Here is a 20,999-nt window from a genome sequence, read left to right as displayed (position 1 = left end):
CATGACCCGGAAGTTGTACACCGGCTCTCTCAGCCAATAAAGCGAGATGAGCGCCGCAACCTCAGAGTCAGTCACGACTGGACCTAAGGGTCAGGGGTCCCTTCTCCTTTATCATATCTCTTCTCGGTCTCCTCTTTTCCAGGCTAAACGTACCCAGCTCCTTCAAGCACTCCTAGTAAGGCTCAGTTTCCAGACCCTTGGTCATCTTGGTCACCCTCCTCTGCATACATTCCAGCTTGTCAATATCCGTCTTAAATTGTGGTGCCCAGAATTGGACACAGTATTCCAGGTGTGGTCTGACCAAGGCAGAATAGAGTGGTACAATTACTTCCCTTGATTTGGACACAATAATTCTGTTGATGCAGCCTGTATTATCCTTTTTTGCTGCTGCATGACACTGTTGACTCACATTAACCTTGTGGTCCACCAAGACCCCTAGATATTTTTCACATTTACTGCCAGTAACCCAGGTGTCCCCCATCCTATTTTTGTGCATCTGGTTCTTCCTACCTAAATGCAGAACCTTACATTTATACCTATTGAAATTCATTTTCACCCAGTGAAGTTCAATTCACCCAGTTCTGCAATCTGTTAAAGTCATTTTGAATTCTGATTCTGTCTTCTGTGGCATTAGCTACCCATCCTAGTTTGTTGTCATCTGCAAATTTGAAGAGCATTCTCTCAATTCCTTCATCCAAGTCATTTATAAAGACGGTGAACAACAATGGGCCCAGGACAGAACCCTACAGCATCCTGCTTGTCACTTTTTTCCAGGATGAGTACTCTTTGGGTTCAGGCAGTCAACTAGCCACAAATCCAAAGGTCTTACTGAAACCAAGATAAACTATGTCCACAGCAGTTCACTTATTCACCTAGTTTGTAATTCCATCCAAAAAAAGAAATCTGATTGGTCTGGCATGACTTATTTTTGAGAAACTCGTGCTGGGTCTTAGTAATCACAACATCCATTTCTAAATGCTCAGAAACTGACTGTTGAATAATCTGTTCTAGGACCTTTATTGATGTCAAACTCACCAGTCAGTAGTTAACCCTTTCCCCCTTTTTGAAGATGGGGACAACATTTGCCTGCCTCTAGTCTGTAGGGACCTCACCTGTTCTCCAAGAATTCTCTTCTCAATTCTCAGCTCATCTGTAAGCTCCTTAATGCAGCCACACTGGTTTCCTTAGATGCCTCCCACTTTTATTTCTTGTTGGTATTGCCTGCTTTGGGGCTTTCAATATTTCTCCTTTTAGAAACTCCCATCCTTCTTAGACTCCCTTCTCTTTGATATTTCTGACCATGGGATCACACCCAGTAGCTCATTAAGCTTTTTGAAATCACTGTTGCCCTAAACTTGCCCTTTGGGGTGGAGGGTAGTAGAATGGGTATACTTCCTTGCTTTACACAAAATTAACAACACCTGTAGTTTGCCCCTTAAAAATAGACTTTGGTCAGGATGGTGAAAATGTCCTTGCTGTGCTGTAGTAAATTAGCCTCTGTAAAAGGCAGTGGTGGCCACCAACCTGGATGGCTTTAAAAGAGGATTAGGGCAGTTTATAACAATTAAAATACAATATTGTTATTAAAACACAATGTTATATTATATTAAAAACTGTTTCCAACAACTTAACATTTCAAAAATAAGATGGACCCTAAAAATACATTTCAACCTTAGAAATCCTGATTGGAAAGAATGGGAGATTACACAGAAACACACACACACACGACCAATGCAAACAGCAGGAATTGGGACTGAAGTGGGGCAAAGTGTTAAAGCCAACTATCTACATCAGGACCCCAGTCCAGATCAGGACTCCTGCTCCTGCAACTCTGCAACATGCTTTGGAAAAGTGAGCTGCTAGGCTTGTTGCCTAACAACTCACTAGGCTAGTTGTTGTGGTTGTGAGATTTTGTGGGAGTCTGCTTTCATCTGGCTGCATATCAAGGCCCCATGACCACCTTGTTCCCTAAGGTGAGAATAACTAGACAACACATGACATACTGGTTTTGGGGATCAAATGAGACTTATTGGTTACAGATGTGAGGTTTGACCCAAGGCATTGTGGTAAACAATGGCTCATGTCACTCCTGCTCGTCCACTGGGAGTGTTTCTAAAGGTGAAGCTGGTGGGTGGAGGGGGGGATCGCTCTATGACCTACGTCAAATCAGGGTGTCCCCCAAGCAGTCACCATTGGAGGAGGAGTATGGCCCTAGCCCCCATCTGGGCATTGGGCAGGAGCCACTCCTCCCAGATCCTTTTAACAGGATACCCTTAGCCAAGGAGGGGCAGGCGGATGCTACAACCTCCCTTCCAACCAAGACTAGGCATACCCAATGCATACCCACCTCTCAAAGTTGTGGCGATCCTACTGTAGCTCAGTCTGTTAGAGGCTGCATCCAATCTTAGTCCTATTCTGAGTAGATTCTTTGAAATTAATGGACAATACTTAATTTAAGCTCATTAAGCTCTACTCTGAGTAGAACTTAGTTGGAAGCAACTCTAGGATTTATATCCTGCTTTTGTTGTGGTTGATCATAAGACTACAGGGCATGTGTAATCCAATCCATCCATTATTTCTCGAACGTGTGGTCCCACACTGTTCCCATAACTGCAACAAGAAACTGTCTCAACATTCAGCTGTCCCACATCATGGCTCCCTTTTGACAGACCTTGCCAGAGAGCGGTTTGTGTCCAGTATTTAGGGAAACTCACACTTCCTTAGTAAGGTATGTATTGGGTCAACATCTCTCATAAATAGCTTGCGACTTTCTAGCTTGTTTGAATTTCTCTCCTTTTTTCTTTTGTTTCTTTCCTTCTTTTGAATATAAGACAAGGGAAACAAGCCAAAATATTTTCAAAGTGCACGTATCATGTGGCCAGTAGATACTTGAAGATGGCTATCATATCTCTTCTCAGCATAGCTGTCAACTTTTCCCTTTTTTAAGGGAAATTCCCTTATTCCGAATAAGATTCCTTGCAAGAAAAGGGAAAAGTTGACAGCTATGCTTCTCAGTCTCCTCTTTCCCAGGCTACACATATGCAGCTCCTTCAACCATTCCTCATAAGGCTTAATTCCCACACCCCTAATCATCTTGATCGCCTTTCTCTGCACACGTTCCAGCTTGACAATATTATTCTTAAATTGTGGCACCCAGAACTGGACACAGTGCTCCAGGTGTGATCTCACCAAGCCCACATGAGGTTCTGTTTATGCTAGTCGTAAGAAGGAAAGCCATTTTATATATCTATAGAGCTTTCTTGTGCCACCAGATCAGAGATAAAAGTGACCGTAGATAATTTCTACATGCAACAGTGCAGAAAACTGCATTGTGATCTCTTTTGACACACCACTGTACAAAGGGATTACCTGTGTATCACAACTACATTGCTAGAAATTCTCTGCAAATATACTGGATAACCCAATCTTATTCATCAGCTGGATGCATAGGTGAAGTGGAATGGGAGTGGATGAGCAGAAAAACATTCATCTGCACTGGCTGAAACAGAGGCATTCTTTCTGTTAGTTCAATAAGCAACCTTTGAGTGCAATCTTTCTCCTCCACCTTAAATCTATTGCAAAGCTACTGCAAGCTGACTAAAGGTACTCACCGGAAAAAAAGAAAAAGAAAAAGAAAGAAAAAAAGGGGTGGAAAAAACTGGGGAGAATTGAACCACTTTGTTTCCATGGAGTTTATTTAACAGTGTGTGCCGATTACTCAAAGCGATATGGGCAGGACCTGGTGATCTAGCGATGCTCTAGAATTTTAACTTTTAAGGGGTTTACGATTCCAGTTTGCCTGCAGTACGAGATAATTTCTTTTGACATTTGTGGCCAGGAACCCTGCTTTATCGCTTTGTATAGTTTTAAAGTAGTTTAAAGCTTGAATAACATAAAATAACATAATATAATGTTATTTATGTTATTTCCCACGTGAAGAACTCCTGTAAACCTTGCAGTATTGAAACTCAGTGAACAAGGCATCTTAGACAAGCTGAAAAACAAATGGTGGTACGATAAGGGTGAATGTGGCGCCAAGGACTCGGGAAGTAAGGTCAGTCGCTGAAGGTCTTTTTGTACTGATTAGCAATCACATATATATTTATATATATATATATTTTTGACCCGCTGTTTTATTTTATACCAAAGTTATTCTCCAAAGTTAACTATTTACATTCTAAAGCATTGAGGAAAACACACCCCATCCCCGTCAAAAAAAAAGGGGCAGGGATTTTTATTTATTTTTTATTTTTAAGAGAACTCCATTTTTTTAAAAAACTCAGTAAAAATGACAGCCTTTTTCTTTTGCAGTATCAAAGGCGCTAGTTGTAAGTACATTTTTTTATATATATACTCAGGTTGACCCCTCCCTCAAAAAAAAAATCTCAAACTGGTATCTCTACTTTAATATATACCTACAGAAGTTCCGTTTGAGTCCATGTATGATTTTTTTAGCCTCTAGTTTGCCTTTATTTTCCATAAATTTTCAAAGCTCATCGATTTTATTATGAAATTTCGTAACTCCTTTCCATGCACAATGATGGTTTTTGAACAACAAATGCATGAGTGTTAAGGATGGATATTTTTCAGAGGACTTCACATTAATAAGCATGACATATCCTCTTTTTTTAAAGAAAGAAAGAAAGTCTGGAGGGGTTTATTTTTTAAATATATATATAATAGCGCACTATTTTATTGCTGGTTCATTCCATAAATCTTAGCCATTCAATTTTTTTTTATGATTATTCATCAAACCATTTTGCTACTGTATTACTTACATTCCATACCAGAAACTTTTGCCACTGCGTACTTTGATTTCCCTTTTATGGTATGGCTTTCAGCTTGTCACAAGCTTCACACACAAATTATGTTGCTGGGGCGGTGGGTGTGGACCATCCCAGTGGGGACTTCTCCAGTGGAACTTCCATAAGTTTGAAATGGATACTCCAGATGTAGAAGTGACCCAGGGGGTTTCCATCCATAAACGCTTTTCCTTCTTGATTTGGGAGAAAACATTATGCTTACCTGCTGTGATGAAACATGGAGATGTATATATAATGGAACAATTTCAAAAGGAAAAAAGAACTGAAATACCCAACCAGTATTAAATACTGATTTGGATGCATTTCTAAGGCACCAAACAACAGCCTGGTGTCCAGTTCCCATTGCAAACAGATGAGAATTGAACACCTGCCTTTCGTTTGTGCCTTTGAAAAATTACTGTGATAATGACCATAATAAGAATTACTAGAAGTTTTTTTAGAGGGCTCCATTTTCTGGTCCTGCTGAAGTCAACTCATGAGTATTGATTCCAGCAGGGCTTGGAGATGGCTTCTTGTTAAGGTGAACTTTGGGCCGATGGATGTTTGAATGCACCATTGCAGGATCAGCCTCTTTGTAACTCAAACCTAAAACCAAAAAATCAGAAAGGATTCAAAATTTATTAAGTCAGCCAAGCCCAGTCTTCTAAAATGTGTTTGTTTTCCCCTGGCTGGAAGGAACTGATATATTTTGGGGTCTGGTTTTCATTGTTTGGTTTTGGGACATTGGGGGGGGTTCCAAATTCGAAAGACATTTTGCAACTGCTTAAAGATTTTTGGTAAGCTGAGGCTTAACCTGCAACTTTTTAAAGAGTCAGTTTCAAATTTCTGCCGTAAATTGGTCTGGAATCCAGATTGACATCAATTACTCAGGCCTTGCCTACATGAGAGAGCTGTGTTGGTTTTAGATGAAATTAGCTGTCAGACTGGAGCAAGCCCCTGTGTGTGGACTGCTTTTTTGTTAATTAGAATGGCTTGTTGCCACTTTCTGCTTGCTGAGTTACATTTTGCAATTCTCATAACCGTGGAGGCTCATTTAGTCCTGCAACGTTAACAGCTGCTAATAGCTTAGTCACCGGTTGCAATGTGAGTCTTGGCTGGGAGGGGAACCCAGTCTCGCAAGCCCAAAAGCAGTCTGTCCACACTGAGACTTTAACCAGTTTGACTCAATCGGTTTGAATTCATATTCCAACGCACACCTGCACAGCCTTCTCATGTTGACAAGCCTTCTGATTTTCTTTGTGTCACAGCTCAAACCATAAGTATTCAAACAATTGAGAAACCATGTAGCAGGTAATCCAATTCAGCAGCAAAATGGTTATGATGGTGTCTCAAAACAGACAGAGAAATCATTAATATTATTTTTTCAAACAAAAGGCTTCCCCCATTGCCTTGATGGTACACCTTAGACAGTATAGATTGATTAATATTTTAAGCTGGGAGTTTTGTTTGTTTGTTCAACCCCAGAAACTCAAGTGAGAGCGTAGGGTTATTTAGCTCAGCCTGAAAGTAACTGACCAGCTTCATCAAACATAGCAACTGTTGCTACCAGATGTTAAAACAGCAAAAAAGTGATTCTTTTCCTCTACATTCTCCAATATCAACAGAATTAAAGGCCTTCCTTTAATTTTTTTTAAATGAAAAAGCAGTTTTTTTCTGAATTCACCGTGCTATGTTCTGCCCCGCTCCAGAGGGGGAAAATGTTTAAAAGATCAATAGAAAGGCTCAGGTTAGCCCAGTGATATTCACCATGAAGCTGTGTGTAGTCAGCTACAAAGTGAATACCACTGGTTTACGGAACTATCCATATTGTTACCAGATACTGTATAGTTAGTATCAAGTAGGGGGAGATAAAACATTATTTCCTGGGTGTTCCTGCCTTAAGCCCTTTCATGTCATGGGACATTATTTGTGAGATGAATCTGGCAAGAGTGTTTTGGTTCAGCTGGTTACCTCTGAAATTGATGTAAAGATTTGGGTACAAAGAGTTCTAAGCTGCAAAATAGTGAGAGTGAGTTGTCTAAATGCACATTTAGGTCTTTAAAGCTAGACACCTCTAGAAAGATGTTGTCCTTCTGTCTCTTTCCTTCCCGCTGCAAAACTAACCAACTGGTTCGTTTTTCTTAGGACAAGACAAGCGCTCTGAGCCTGAGCAATGTTGCTGGGGTTTTCTATATTCTTGTCGGAGGTCTCGGCCTTGCCATGACGGTGGCCTTGATAGAGTTCTGTTACAAGTCACGGGCCGAGTCCAAACGAATGAAACTCACAAAGAACACACAAAACTTTAAGCCTGCTCCTGCACCCAATACCCAGAATTATGCTACGTACAGAGAAGGCTACAACGTGTATGGAACAGAAAGTGTTAAGATCTAGTGGTACGGCTAAAGGTCCAGTAAGCAAATCAACTGGTTTATGTTTTTGGTGTTCCCTGTGGTGATGTGTTGTTGGTGTTGTGTTCCCCAACGTGGAGTAACATCTCAGGATTATGCACATCAGAAATGGGACACAACACAGTTGATGCCTTTCCAACATGTGTTCTAGCAATGCCATGGGAAAGGCAGTAGTAGTTGATTGGCAGAGCACCTGATTCACATGCAGGAAGTCCTAGGTTTGTCTCGGGCCCTCTGGCTGGGAGAGAACCATGTCTGAAATCCTGAGAGGCCACTGAGAGTCATACCCAGTGAGATTGGTCAACATTCCGACTCAGTATAAGGCAGCTTCCCCACCTTTAATTCCCAAACAATTATTGGATTAATTCTTAAACCATTTGCCATCCTGGATTTTCACTATGATGCCAGGACACTTTGAATGGCAGCTTCTAGGGCTCACCCAAGACTTGCCACCACTTGAGAGAGATCATCTAAATAAAAACAGCACACACACCAGCGCATACTCAATGAAAAAATATCCCAAATTTATTAGCTGCCATGAATGGATGCATTAACATTGCATCCTCCAACAATCACCTTAGTGCACCAAAAATTAATTTTACAAATCACACACACACTCACAAATATGAAACACACACACACAAATATAAAACAAGATCACATGTCATTAAAAAATCATAATAAACAATAAATTGAATTTGTTTGCCCTTAAGAGGGGCCCTTAAATTTGTCTCCTGAAGCAGCCGCCTCATTTATCCTCACTGGAAGGTCAGCCCTGAAAACTTTGGCACTGGGCATCACAGGTCTTGCCAGGATATCATCATGCCCTCCAGCCTTACACATAGAGATGGACATCATTGATTATTCTTTCCTGACTTTCTTATGATGTTTTCCCCTTTCATTCATTAAAGGGAACTGTGGTGACTTCAGGTAAGTGCATTCTTGAGGTGTCTCCCCTGCTGCCAAAGCTGTGGGGGTGGGGTGGGGGTGGGGGATAACACACTGACCTTCTACAATTATGTGATTTGTATAAGCAGCAAGGGTGAATGACAGGTGTGTATGTACATGGAAGTAGGAGTAGGGGAATCTCCTGGTGAAGACAAGGGCAGAATTCCCATTTATTGCTTTCTAACCATGATTAGAAGCGGGACGTGGGTGGCGCTGTGGGTAAAACCTCAGTGCCTAGGACTTGCTGATCGTATGGTCGGCAGTTCGAATCCCTGCGGCGGGGTGAGCTCCCGTCTTTCGGTCCCAGCTCCTGCCCACCTAGCAGTTCGAAAGCACCCCTAAGTGCAAGTAGATAAATAGGTACCACTTTATAGCGGGAAGGTAAATGGCGTTTCCATGTGCTGCTCTGGTGCTGGCTCACCAGTGCAGCTTCGTCACACTGGCCACGTGACCCGGAAGTGTCTTCGGACGGCACTGGCTCCCGGCCTCTTAAGTGAGATGAGCGCACAACCCTAGAGTCGGACACGACTGGCCCGTACGGGCAGGGGTACTTTTACCTTTACCTTTAACCATGATTAAGGGCTTACCCACACTAACCCTTCCTTCATGGTTTCCTGGCACAGTCCAACACTTTAAAGCTCTGTGTTCGAGCACCCTTTTTTCTTTCTTTCTTTTTGGCTCCAGAGCTTTGCTCCCTGTAAAAACACACTTTCAAAAGCTGAATCAGAGCAAACGACAAACTGCAGAAAACCATTTGTGGACCGTTGCCTGGAATGAGTGGGGCAAGAAGTGGATAAGCCCTAACTCCTATCTCTACTGCATTTGAAAGGTCACAGTAATGTGCTATAGCATTAGCAATCATCATTTCTCTAGCTATAAGTCATAGCATAGATAAAATGGCATTCAGAATTCAGCTACAAATTCATCTCTCTATTTTCTGCCAGTGCAAGCAAGGAAGAATGCAATGTGACATAATTTTCCTTGTCTGATAGCAGAAAGCAAACAGGCTCACTTGATGTAACATAAATTCCTCCATGGCTAAACTCAGTCCCACCCCACCCCCCACCCCCACCCCACACACAGAGATATTTATATACAAGGTAATATAATGACAACATCCTCTTTAGCTGTTCCAAAAGTAATTTCTCACAACGGCCATCCGGGAAGGCAAAGGTCATAACATTAATTCTTAATTCAGTAAGGCACTTCTACTTGGAGCTGAGGTTATTACTTCAAATAAGTAGATACAGCCTAGATAATTTCAAAGAAAGGTTAATTAGCATATCAGTAACACAGGTGGTGCTGTGGGTTAAACCACAGAGCCTAGGACTCGCCGATCAGAAGGTCGGTGGTTCGAACCCCCACGACGGGGTAAGCTCCCGTTGTTCAGTCCCTGCTCCTGCCAACCTAGCAGTTCGAAAGCACATCAAAGTGCAAGTAGATAAATAGGTACCGCTCCGGTGGGAAGGTAAACGGTGTTTCCGTGCGCTGCTCTGGTTCGTCAGAAGCGGCTTAGTCGTGCTGGCCACATGATGCGGAAGCTGTATGCCGGCTCCCTTGGCTAATAAAGCGAGATGAGCGCCACAACCCCAGAGTCGGCCACGACTGGACCTAATGGTCAGGGGTCCCTTTACCTTTACCTTTAAATAAGCTTTACTGCACCAAATAAGCTTTAACAGCAGTATGCAGGGTTTCCCAACCTTGGATCTCCAGCTGTTTTGGACTACAACTCCCATAATCCCTGATTGCTGGTCCTGCTAACTAGGGATGCTGGGATCTGTAGTCTCAAAACAACTGGAGAGCCAAGTTTGGGAAACCCTGATTTAGACATTGACTGGATCTTTGTTGTCTAGCAAGTGCATGCAATGCAACAGCACTCTGCTGAATTGGTATCACTGAGTGAGAGTGATAGGCTATGAGTTATGCTCAGTAGTAGGACATCTGCTTTGCATGCAGAAAGTCCCAAGGTCAATCTCTGGCATCTTCAGATAGAACTGGGAGAGGCCCTTGTTTGAAACCCTGGAGAGCTACTGCCTATTAGTATAGGCAATACTTATATAGATGGATTAATGGCCTGATTCAGAGTCAGGCAGCTTCCTATGTTCCTTAAATCCCCTATGCAAACTCATCTGCAAACCTTGAAGACAGCTACATATATGGGATTCACATGCTACATTCCATGAGTTCATTATTTGTGTACCTGTATACACACTTAGAGTCATAGAATTGTACAGTTGGAAGGGATCCTGAGGATCATGTAGTCCAACCCTGTGCAATGCAGGAATTTCAACTCGATCATACATGACAGATGGCTATCCAACCTTTGCTTAAAAACCTCCAAGGAAGGAGAGTCCACCCCAGGGGGGGTCTGTTCCACTATTGAGCAGTTCTTACTGTCAAAGTTCTTCCTGATAATGAGTTGGAATTTCCCTATTTGTTGATTAAAGCCATTGGTTCGGGACCAAGGCTGCAGAACAGGAGAAAACAACCTTGCTCCATCTCCCATGTAACAGCCTTTTAGATATTTGAAGATGGCTATCATCTCTCCTCTTTTCCAGGCTAAACATACCAAGCTCCTTCAAGCGCTCCTAGTAAGGCTTAGTTTCCAGACCCTTGATCATCTTGGCTGCCCTCCTCTGCACACATTCCTGCTTGTCAACATCCTCCTTAAATTGTGGTGCCCAGAACTGGACAAAGTATTCCAGGTGTGGTCTGACCAAGGCAGAATAGAGTGGTACTATTACTTCCCTTCATCTGGACACTGTACTTCTGTTGCAGCCTAGAATAGCATTAGGTTTTTTTGGCTGCTGCATCACACTGTTGACTCAAGTTAAGCCTGTGGTAACTTGACTACCTTTACAGTTATTCACATGTAGCATTCAGCAAGTGTACAGTCTTTGTCCCTGTGTGTTCAAGAGTTGAGCTGTACTAATCAGCAAGTGTACATTCTTTCGCTCAAACCCTTGTTCATGTGTAGAGACAGCTTGCACCTGTGTTCAGTGTAATGTGTGAACAAGTCCTCTGTTTAGTTGGATTTTGTGGTGCTATGTATTTTTCAGTATAATGCTTGAGTAGCTAATGTTCAGATAATTTCTTCCCTCATCCCTGGTTTTCACCTATGCCTTCATGATAACCTCCTTCTCATGGGACACAGCTGAGATAGTTGCATTCTCATTGCAGATCCCGCACTTATGATGGCATGCAAAGGAAGGAGCTACCAAGATCCCAGCAACTTCAGTGATCCTGACCACCTGAGCCAATTTTACTCCCTCCCAGATGTCGGGTCTGACACATTATTGACGATGGTGCAATGAACTCTTCATAGGAATTTTATTTTTTCCTTCAGTGCCTTACAGGAAATTCTTAAGACTCAAAAACAATGCAAACCATCAAAAAAAATAGTCTTGCTTTGCTTGAAAACAAAACAACAACAACTACTACTACTACAAGAAGAACACAGATTAATAAGAAGATGATATTCTCATACACGGAAAGAGAAAGAGAGAAAAGTATTCTTGTAAAAATAATTTTAACAAAAGTTCAACAGAAGCCATTCTTTGATACCACTGCACAGTATATATGGACGTTAATTCTTTTGAAAAGAGACAAAAGGTTTTCAAGTGCCCCCTTTTATCAAAATATTAAGCTGTTCTTAATATTATGCCTCAGAATACCACTGCTTATATTCTTAGGGCAGCCTGTTAACCTAACTCTGTGATTTCCTGTCACAATGTGTTGCTTTGTTCCTTCCTTTGTGATGGTAAGGATCCTCTTTTGCCATTTCCGCTCTAGATCCTGCCTCACATTTTAAGAAAATGCATATATCTGCTCCAACAAGTGAATGTAACATACAAACAAAACAAAAAATGATGAAAATATATGGAGGGGGGGAGGAGGTGTGTCAACCAATTGAAATAAAACATCATGGAGGCTCATGCATCAATTTGTCAAGGAAGGACCTGGTGTATCTTACAAAGGAAAGTTTTCAAGAAGGAAAACACAAGAGGACAGGCTAGAAAAGCACCCATGTCCTCTATCATCTGCAAGTGCATTCTTATTTTTATTATTAAAACAAAAATAAATAGCATCACTAGTTTTGAGAAGAATTCATTCCATTCCATTTCCTGCCACATTTCACGTTTCTGTGCGATATATCTTTTGGATGTTTATTGCTGGCACCGTTGTCCCTTCTCCATTCTACATTTAATATCAAATGATTATAAGTGAGAGGACTGAAGAATACAGTTGTCCCCCATAACGCAGTTTCAGAATCTCCACCTTTTCTTTTCCTTTTCCTTTTGTAATAGTTAGGATAATAATAATGATGATGATGATGATGATAATTTTTTTTTAAAGAAAAAAAAACTAGCACTGTGCTCAGACGATGCTTCGTGGATCAGCCTCGCTTTGTAAAAAACTAAAATTAAAAACATAACACAGGATGGTACCTCAAAAGAGACCAGCTGGTCCGACTTGTAACAAAATGCTCTAGCATTACTATTGCTGGTAGTTATTATATTCTCAGCTGCTGCCAATCATAATTTCATGGCTACTTTTTTTCTTTCCTTTCTGAAAGATACTTAGGGTTCATCTTCAGTTTTCCTAACAGATATAACGCATTCCAGTATATACAGCTTAAGATACGGACTGCATTTATTGCCTTACAGCTTTTTCAGATGTAGGATGTGCTCCACCATAGAGTCTAGCAGAAGTCGACAACATTGGAAGAGCTCAGGGGCAGAGCGTGTGGCTGGAGTTAGAGAAGATACCAGGTCCAATCCCTGGAATCTCTAAATGTAAAAGACCTCAGGTAACAGGGTGAAGGAAGACCTCTGAGTCTGGAATCTTGGGGAGGTTTTTGCTCCTTAGAGTAGACATCCTTACCAAGGTGGACCAATGGTCTGACTCATTATGAAGCAGCATCATATGTTCATAAGCTGCATCTTTAAACAAAAAAACAAAAACAAAAAAAACCCATTGTCATTTACCAGATAGACAAAATACAAGTTAAAGGAGTCATCTACATACTAATTACCTCTAATTATGACAATATGTGCAACTGGTAGTTCAGCAAGGGTTTCATTTCACTGATAACATACTGGATATTAAACAAAATTTTAAGAAATATTATGAATAATATATTTTTTCTTTAAAATCAAAAAAGGAAAAAATGTTTGAAAGAGGTCACTGAATATATTTGATAGCTCATTAGAACAAGGCATATAAAGGTCACTGATGATATATTTGATAGTTCATTAAATCAAGGGATATACTATAGGACTTGGGGGGGATACGTTTTCACAAATGTAACATAAAAAAAAAAATCATCAGAGAAAATTCTCCCATAGAATAAGCTGCTGCTCATGTTTTTACAGAGGTATTAAGCAAAAAGAAGCTGTACTTTTTCATGAAACTGTGATTCTCAATTTCTGAATGCTATAATGTTCCAGCAAAAGGAAATGCAAAGCTGTGCAAAATGTTGTATTTAAGTTTTAAAAAAGGGGGAAAAATAGACATTTTCTTAGATGCTGTATAAAAAGAAATGTATGTTTGTCAAATGAAAATAATTTTTCAGAGTGGAGACTTCACACTAGTGAAGGGTTTGGTAAAAGGGTTGTTATTTTTAAAAACATGCATGTTTAAATAATTAAAAAATGTCAATTGCTTAAAAAAAATCCTGCTACTAACTTCAAGCTCTGGAAGTTCAGCAGTAGCCAGTTGAGAATTTTTTATTTTTATTTTTTCCCTTTTGTTTTTAAAAACAACAACAAATCTTTTTTAGGTTATTTCTTTATTCGGTTGTTAAAATTGCACTTCAGTGAACAGAAGAAGAAAAAAAACCCTGCCAAGCGAAACTCATGGCTGTCAAAAGTGTAAAACTGCATGTGTGGGCATAAATTCCTAAGCCTCATTTGAATGAGGCATTGTACAAAGAGTTTTAATACATTTTGTAAATAAAATTGTAAAGAAAACAAAATTAAAAAAACTGATTCTGAACTTTTGCCTAAAGCAAACACTTGGCTCAGTAGCCTGTTTCATGGATATTCCTGGCAACTTGCACCCAAGCAACTGCAATAGTTTCCACCATTCTTAACAACTCTTAAAAAAGAAAGAAAGAACAAGGTTCTAGGCCTTATCTATACAGAAAAACCTGGGGGTGTACTTCACTTCGCATTTCCAAAATAAAACCATGGCAGCAATTGCTCACAGGTTCACTAAATATAGTTTTTATCAAAAGGAATTAATTGTGTTGAAATGACAAAATAACCATCCACACAATCACCTGACAACTGTAGGCAACTATCAGGGCTCATCAGCAGAGATACCTATTCTCAGTCTCCTGTACTGTGGTACCTCTAAATACGAATGGGATCCGTTCCAGAGCCCCGTTCTCATCTAGAGGTAAACGTATCTAGCGATGGCACGTCTGCACATACACGCGTCGCTTTTCGCCGCTTCTGCGCATGCGTGTGATGTCATTTTGCGCATCTGTGCATGTGCAAGCGGCGAAACCTAGAAGTAACGCGCTCCGTTACTTCTGGGTTGCCGCGGAGCGCAACTCGAACACGCTCAACTTGAAGTAAATTTAACCCAAGGTATGACTGTATTAGGTGGCTGGGTCTTTGAGCCACCGTTTAAGCAATCCCCACAATTCTCCAGATTGCTACTTCATTAGGGGCATTATGGGAAATTTTACATGGCATCTTCTAGTTAGGAATGGGGGAGACATTTGAATCAGCTCACATTTGAAGGTGCACTTACCTAATCTGCACTTTCTGAAACAAGACGACAACCAAAACACAGCTGTCCTTTGAAATCTGCTTTTCTGTGAATTTAGCAATGTGGTTCTCCAACCAAGGTGCAGGGGGAAGGTATGCTTATGGGCTGGGATGAGCTGGAATCAGACCTATACGATCCCATACATTGTTGGTTCCAGATTTCAGATGGCTTCTTAGGCATAACACCATCTATGGCGCCCCATCCTCAATGTATCTATCTCCTCACTGCAGCAGATCCAAAGGGGTTCTTGTCAGACAGACCACTTCTGGGGTGAAGAACATCTACAGATGCCTGATCATGCTGACCCCCTGTCACCAGAGGCGAAGCAACCTGCTCCAGTATCTGGAGCGTCACTCGTTCCAGGGGGCGTGGTCACATCCCGGGGGCATGTAACATGTCACGGGGGGTGCCGCTGATGGGGGGCAGCATTTTGTCACAGACACCCTTGGAATGGCACCCAGGGTGCCCCCCACATAAGAATGCCCCTGCCTGTCACCAGGCTTGGTCACATAAACTATCCCACTTAAATAAACAGCTCGTATCTACAACATGTTTTACCAGCAGTATGGTCATTTCTACAAGGACTGTAGGGAAGTTTGCCTTGACCCATAGTCCTGCAAAGAGTCTTGCAGTGGGACCAATGGGTGGTGAGCAGAATTGGCAGCAGGTAAGATGTGATGTGGAAAACCCAACAGAGCAAGGGTTAAGGAGAACCTATGGTATACAGAGAGCCCACAGGTTGTACAAAATCCAGGGATCTGGCACACTGTGCTATTTTTCTAGAAAAAGAGGCACCGGAACTCATGCTTGTTCAATGTTGCCCACATGAAAGATGCCGGAATTCAGTTCCCATAAATTTCACCTGGAGAAAAAAAAACCTGCTGGCACACAATGGGCTAAGCACAACTACAAGCAAGCACCCAATGTGGGAAGCAGGGAGCTCGGCCTGCCAGCCAATAATGTACAAGAAGAAGAAGAAGACCCCATAAATTACATTATATGCAGAATCAAAGCACTTAGCCATGCTAGATTTCCTTTCTTCTTCACCACTAACAATGGTCCTCCCTTTTGGCCAGCTGAACACCACAAAGTTGCTGCCCTTTCGAGAGACATCAAAAACCAAAGGTAGGAAACCTCAGGCCGAAGGCCACATTCTAGCTGGCCTTATAAACTCTAGGCCACACCCCTTGTCCCCAGGCCATGCCCTCCGCTGGCCTTGCTTCACATGCTCCTAGAGCATTTTGGGCTGGATGGGATGTGTGTGCCATGACTTTTGCTTGCCTTGGTGGAAACTAGAAAGGGGCAGTAGTGAGCTTTGGACCTTACTGAACGAAAAGAATGTTGCAGTGCCCGCATTTGCCCCTGGCCCCACCTGCCATTGTGATATGGCCCCCATAAGATTGGTCAGAAGGAATGCGGCCCCTGGGGTGGGGAACAAAAAGGTTCCTCAACATTCCTGCTGGAAAGCCTTCAGAGGCAGAAACAGATAAGATTCCCTCCGAAGTGCAAAAAGACAAAAGGATTTTGTGGAGGGAACCCTTATATGCCTCCTTGTTTATCCAAGCTATTGGGAGCATGTGACATGGTGGGCTTACACACCAGAGGGCTTTGTTTCCTCTAGTTTATACAGGCCTCTGGTTTCCAAACTGTTTTCTGTAGAACCCTGCATTTCCTTGGCAGCTTCAGGAGAAAATAAGTAAGGACATGTGCCCTAAACGGCCTCGGTCCTGTTTACCTGAAGGAGCGTCTCCAGCCCCATCGTTCAGCCTGGACACTGAGGTCCAGCTCCAACGGCCTTCTGGCGGTTCCCTCACTGCGAGTAGTGAGGTTGCAAGGAACCAGACAGAGGGCCTTCTTGGTAGTGGCGCCCACCCTGTGGAACACCCTCCCTTCAGACATGAAGGAAATAAGCAGCTATCCTATCTTTAAAAGACATCTGAAGGCAGCCATGTTTAGGGAAGTTTTTAATATTTAATGCTGTACTGTTTTTAACATTTGACTGGGAACCGCCCAGAGTGGCTGGGGAAACTCAGCCAGATGGGCGGGGTATAAATGAATTATTATTATATATTATTATTATTATTGAAAGGTCCCTTGCTCATCTCTTGCTCTTCTGACTTCTACATCCTGTATGCCCAGAACCAGTGTGGACTGGTTCATTAATTCAAATGGGGCACTGCCCCACCAACCTCTGCACTCAGCCAGCCTCACCACCTGCCTACCTCTCTGCTTACAACCAGTACTGTTGGCAGCTTCCTCCTTGGTGTTGGGGTTGTAGAACTCAGAAGGGAAGAGGATGGGGCCAAAACCAGGCTCTTGCCATTGGCTCTGACTCCATCTACTGTTGCGCTCCTTGCCTTCTGCTTTACCAGTCATCCCTGTCAACAATGTGCAATGGCAGGTAAGCACTTAGGAACACAGATAGGTGTGCTTTAGGACAGAAACCACCATTCAGATTATGTGGTGACAGTAAGACAGTAAGAAGCCTGGTCAGAACTCACATTAAGGCCCATCCTCTGCAGGGTTTTTGCATGTGTTCAGGGCTGGTCCAACACATTTTGCCACCTGAGGCAGACCCCAAAACAGCACGTCCCCTCCCTGCCAGGGAAGAAGGGATGAATGAAGATCTGCATTGGGAACAACAGGGAATAAAGGACTGACTTGAGGATCTGCTGTCCCTGGGTATCCTGCTGCCTGAGGTGGACACCTCACCTTACCTCATGGCCCTGCATGTGTTCCAACTGATCCTCTTTGGAAGAGACCAACAGTTCCTGTTTTCTAGCCCCTGTAAATCACCGTTTCTCACTTATCCAAACATTTGTCTTGTAGGGATGCCCAAGTGAAATGGTCAGTGTGAGTTTGTTGGCACTCTCATTCTTTTTCCCAAGGACTGGGAATCCTGTGGCCCTCTAGATGTTGTTTGACTCCATCTTCCATCAGACCCAGCCTACATAGGCATTGGTCAGGGGTGATGGGAGGTGGAGTCGTAACAACAACTGGAGGCCCACAAATGCCCCAACTCGTATAAAACTGCCTCTCTAGAGTTTCTAGAGAGTGTCTTTATCCCCTGTTGCAAACATAGGAGGCTGCCGTCTACTGAGTCAGACCATTGGGCTATCTTGTCCACACTGTATGGCAGCAGCTCTCCAGGGTTTCAGGCAGGTTATCTTTCCTTGCCCCATCTTGACCTGCTGCGGAAGGATTATGGGACCTTCTATAAGAAAAGTTGGCCCCTCTCAAACTTGAGGCCTCAACACTAAAGTGCCTTGCTGTGACCAGCAGACCACTTCACATGTACACGGCAACTACCAGTTTATATTTGAGCTGCTGGTCATTTATTTTGGGATTATTATTCTTTCCTTACTATATCAAGAACAAAGAGCCTTAATGTTTTTAAATCTGTGGAAGACTGGCTTTTGCAGAGTACATAAGCACAGCAGGCAGAGTGAGGCAGGACCACTCTAGGGAAGTCCAAGCGCAGCAACAGAGCACACATTTTGTGTGCATAAGGTTCCACTTGAATCTCCAGTATATCCAGAAGGGGGGAAAAGATCAGAGGTAGCAGTTGATCTGCCTAAGAAGCTGGAGAAGGTTACAGCTCAGTGGTCAGATTATGGATGCACGTGTGTTGATGTTAAAAAAAAAAGGATTATATGAAAACACCCTAGTTTTCATCTCTGAAAAGGAGAAGGTGTGAAAATGAGTGTGGAAGAGCATGCCTGTTTCTTATTTTGTTTTGTTTTTTGCTTTTTTTGCTTTTTTTTTAATTAAAAAAAGCATTTCTCTTCCATTAAGCACAAAGAGAGGAAGAAATACAATGGAGAGAGCCACTCCAGCTCCTGAGCTGATCTAGAATGGGAGGATGGAAGCTCAGAGGCCATCATCCCCAACATCTCATGTAAGGCGGGGAAAGATTTCCCGTCTGAAATCCTGGAGATTCTGCTGCCATTCCGTGTAAATAACACTCAGCTAGATGTCCATAGGCAGTTTCCTATGCACATCTAAAATTACCCTAGCTTTGGGGATGGGATGGTGGACAGCAAAGATACCTGACCCTTCAGATTCAATCCTTCTATGGACACTGGAGAGCCAACGTCAGATGGACCGCAACATCACAAAAGTTTCTGCAGCAGTGGAGAAGGAGTGACCCAGTATCAGCCTTGCTGAGGTTGGAGCTCTCTGTCTGAAAAAAACACCAAATCCAATGTAGCCTATAGCCCAGGGTGGGGAATCTTCTTGACCGGGTTGGCTATATCCCTCCCCAACCACCTTTGACAGGTGTGCAGGACCACGTACTGCTCAATCACCTGATGACTCAGTAATGAGGATTGAAGTCTCTGCTTATCAGGTGATGAGCTGAGAGTTTAATCCTGCTCTCTCCAGAGATCTGAGCTGGAGTTAACCTGTTGATAAGCAGGTGATTAAATCATGCTGCTTTGATTGTGCACACCCAAATTCGCTGTGGGGAACAGGTGGGTGCAACCAATGGGGAAGCCCACCCCATGCCCATCAGCTAATCTCACCTGCCCATTAGAGTGACGTTAGCTGATTGAGAGGTGGGCAAGGTTTGGGGGAAAGGGCCTTGTGGGTCAAATTAGACCCCTAGCAGGGCAAGGTTGGCCCCTGGGCCAGAGGTGCCCCACCACTGTGCAGGCCATCAGACAGCCTCCCAGGGACCAAAGAATTGCAGCCTTAAAGTAGAGTGTTTGATAAGCCCTGTCGTAAGAGAAGATAAATCCTAGATGCAAGGTTATTTCTGAAATTTGTCACCTAGCTACATTCAGCTCAACACAGCGAGATGAATCTATTTATGTACTGAACCTCCCACACAATATGCACACACAGAGATGCATGTTAAGTGACAATATTATATTCCTTGTTAGCAACTTCATTTCATGCTCAAAATTTAATCAGACCCAGGCAGGTGTGTTGTTGTTTCCTCCCACCACCACCACCACCATACCCCCATCCTTCAAAGCAAAACATGCTTGCCTTCCTTTATTTCTAGGCTCGGTGCGAAATATGGTGGAAACTGGCAAGCAGAAACAACCGCATGCTGGTGATTGATATTCTAACCAACGAAGCACATGTCAAAATTACCAGCATGGCACTGAGAACCGGGCTGTTAATTTGTTGGACGTTTCTCACTGTGAGAGTTATAGAAGTGTGAAAGAAACTGTAATGACAGACTAATAAATAAAGCCCTTGCTGTGCAAGCAGCCCTTTGCACAGCTATTCCAGCTGCAAGCTGCTGTGTGCTACAAGAAGCTAGGAAATTGGCGCATTTAAATTGAGCTGCACCAAAGAGGTGTGGGAGCATGGATGCCTCAGGTTGCGCTCATTGCACTTTGGGGTGCTTTCCTAGAGAACTGAGGCTCTAGCATATTAGAAAGAAGCAGCAAACATTATTACTTAAAGGAGCATACAGTATCTGCACTATAAACTTACAGTGCATTCAGGCATGGGATATTATTGTGTATTAATACAATGCTAGCACTCCTGGGCCATTTTCTAACGTTGCTTTTGCCCTGCCTGTTGTATTATGGAACTGTATTCTTTCTCTGTCATCTCCCACCCCCACCCCACCCCATGCTACATAGCCCCATGCAAGAGAGGACATAAGTACTACTGCACAGAGTACAGTTCTCTGTTTGAAAGACTGTCAGCCGAGAGCTGTCCGTTCAAAGAAGTTGTCTTGCAGAAGGGCTGTCCAAGTCATGTTCAGAGTTAAACAAGCGTATGAAAAGGGATCAGGGACTTGAAGCTGTCCATCAATGGTCAGCACCTGGGCAGTGAATTCAGCAGGAATTCGACAGGTCACCAGGTCTTGATCTTCCTCACTATGTATTTCTGTTTCAATTGCTGTGATTATTCCTAAATGTGCACCTCCTAATTAGTATGTGAAAGATGGATGCAAATCAGTGCCCCCCCCCACTTGGCAGTGTATATTGGACACTCTGTCTCTCCCCCCCCCCCAGCAAAAAAAACCCCCAACAATATTGGATTTAACTTTTCCTCCACTCCTCTCATTTTGACTGCCCTTTCAATCAAGACTAGCAAC

At 42.8% G+C, this 20,999-nt stretch overlaps 1 protein-coding gene across 12 annotated transcripts in view; it reads left to right on the top strand.

Moving 5' to 3' along the window:
- The window catches only part of GRIA3 (glutamate ionotropic receptor AMPA type subunit 3), a 198,910-nt gene extending 185,250 nt beyond the window's left edge, over positions 1 to 13,660 (top strand). For 3 of the 12 annotated variants that reach the window (XM_053375000.1, XM_053375002.1, XM_053374994.1), the window contains 3 exons: positions 3,940 to 4,054; positions 6,948 to 7,212; positions 11,339 to 13,660. In XM_053375000.1, coding sequence (XP_053230975.1) covers positions 3,940 to 4,054; positions 6,948 to 7,193 — 361 coding nt within the window. In that variant the 3' untranslated portion in view covers positions 7,194 to 7,212; positions 11,339 to 13,660. Of the gene's footprint in view, positions 1 to 3,939; positions 4,055 to 6,947; positions 7,213 to 8,121; positions 8,141 to 11,338 lie in introns of those variants that run through there. The other 9 variants (XM_053375003.1, XM_053374995.1, XM_053375005.1 and 6 more) reach the window with 7 other exon arrangements.
- The last annotated feature ends 7,339 nt before the right edge of the window (positions 13,661 to 20,999 follow it).

Source organism: Podarcis raffonei, chromosome Z, assembly GCF_027172205.1.
Source record: "Podarcis raffonei isolate rPodRaf1 chromosome Z, rPodRaf1.pri, whole genome shotgun sequence".
NCBI classification, from domain to species: Eukaryota; Metazoa; Chordata; class Lepidosauria; order Squamata; family Lacertidae; genus Podarcis; species Podarcis raffonei.
This window is presented reverse-complemented; position numbering and strand designations above follow the sequence as displayed.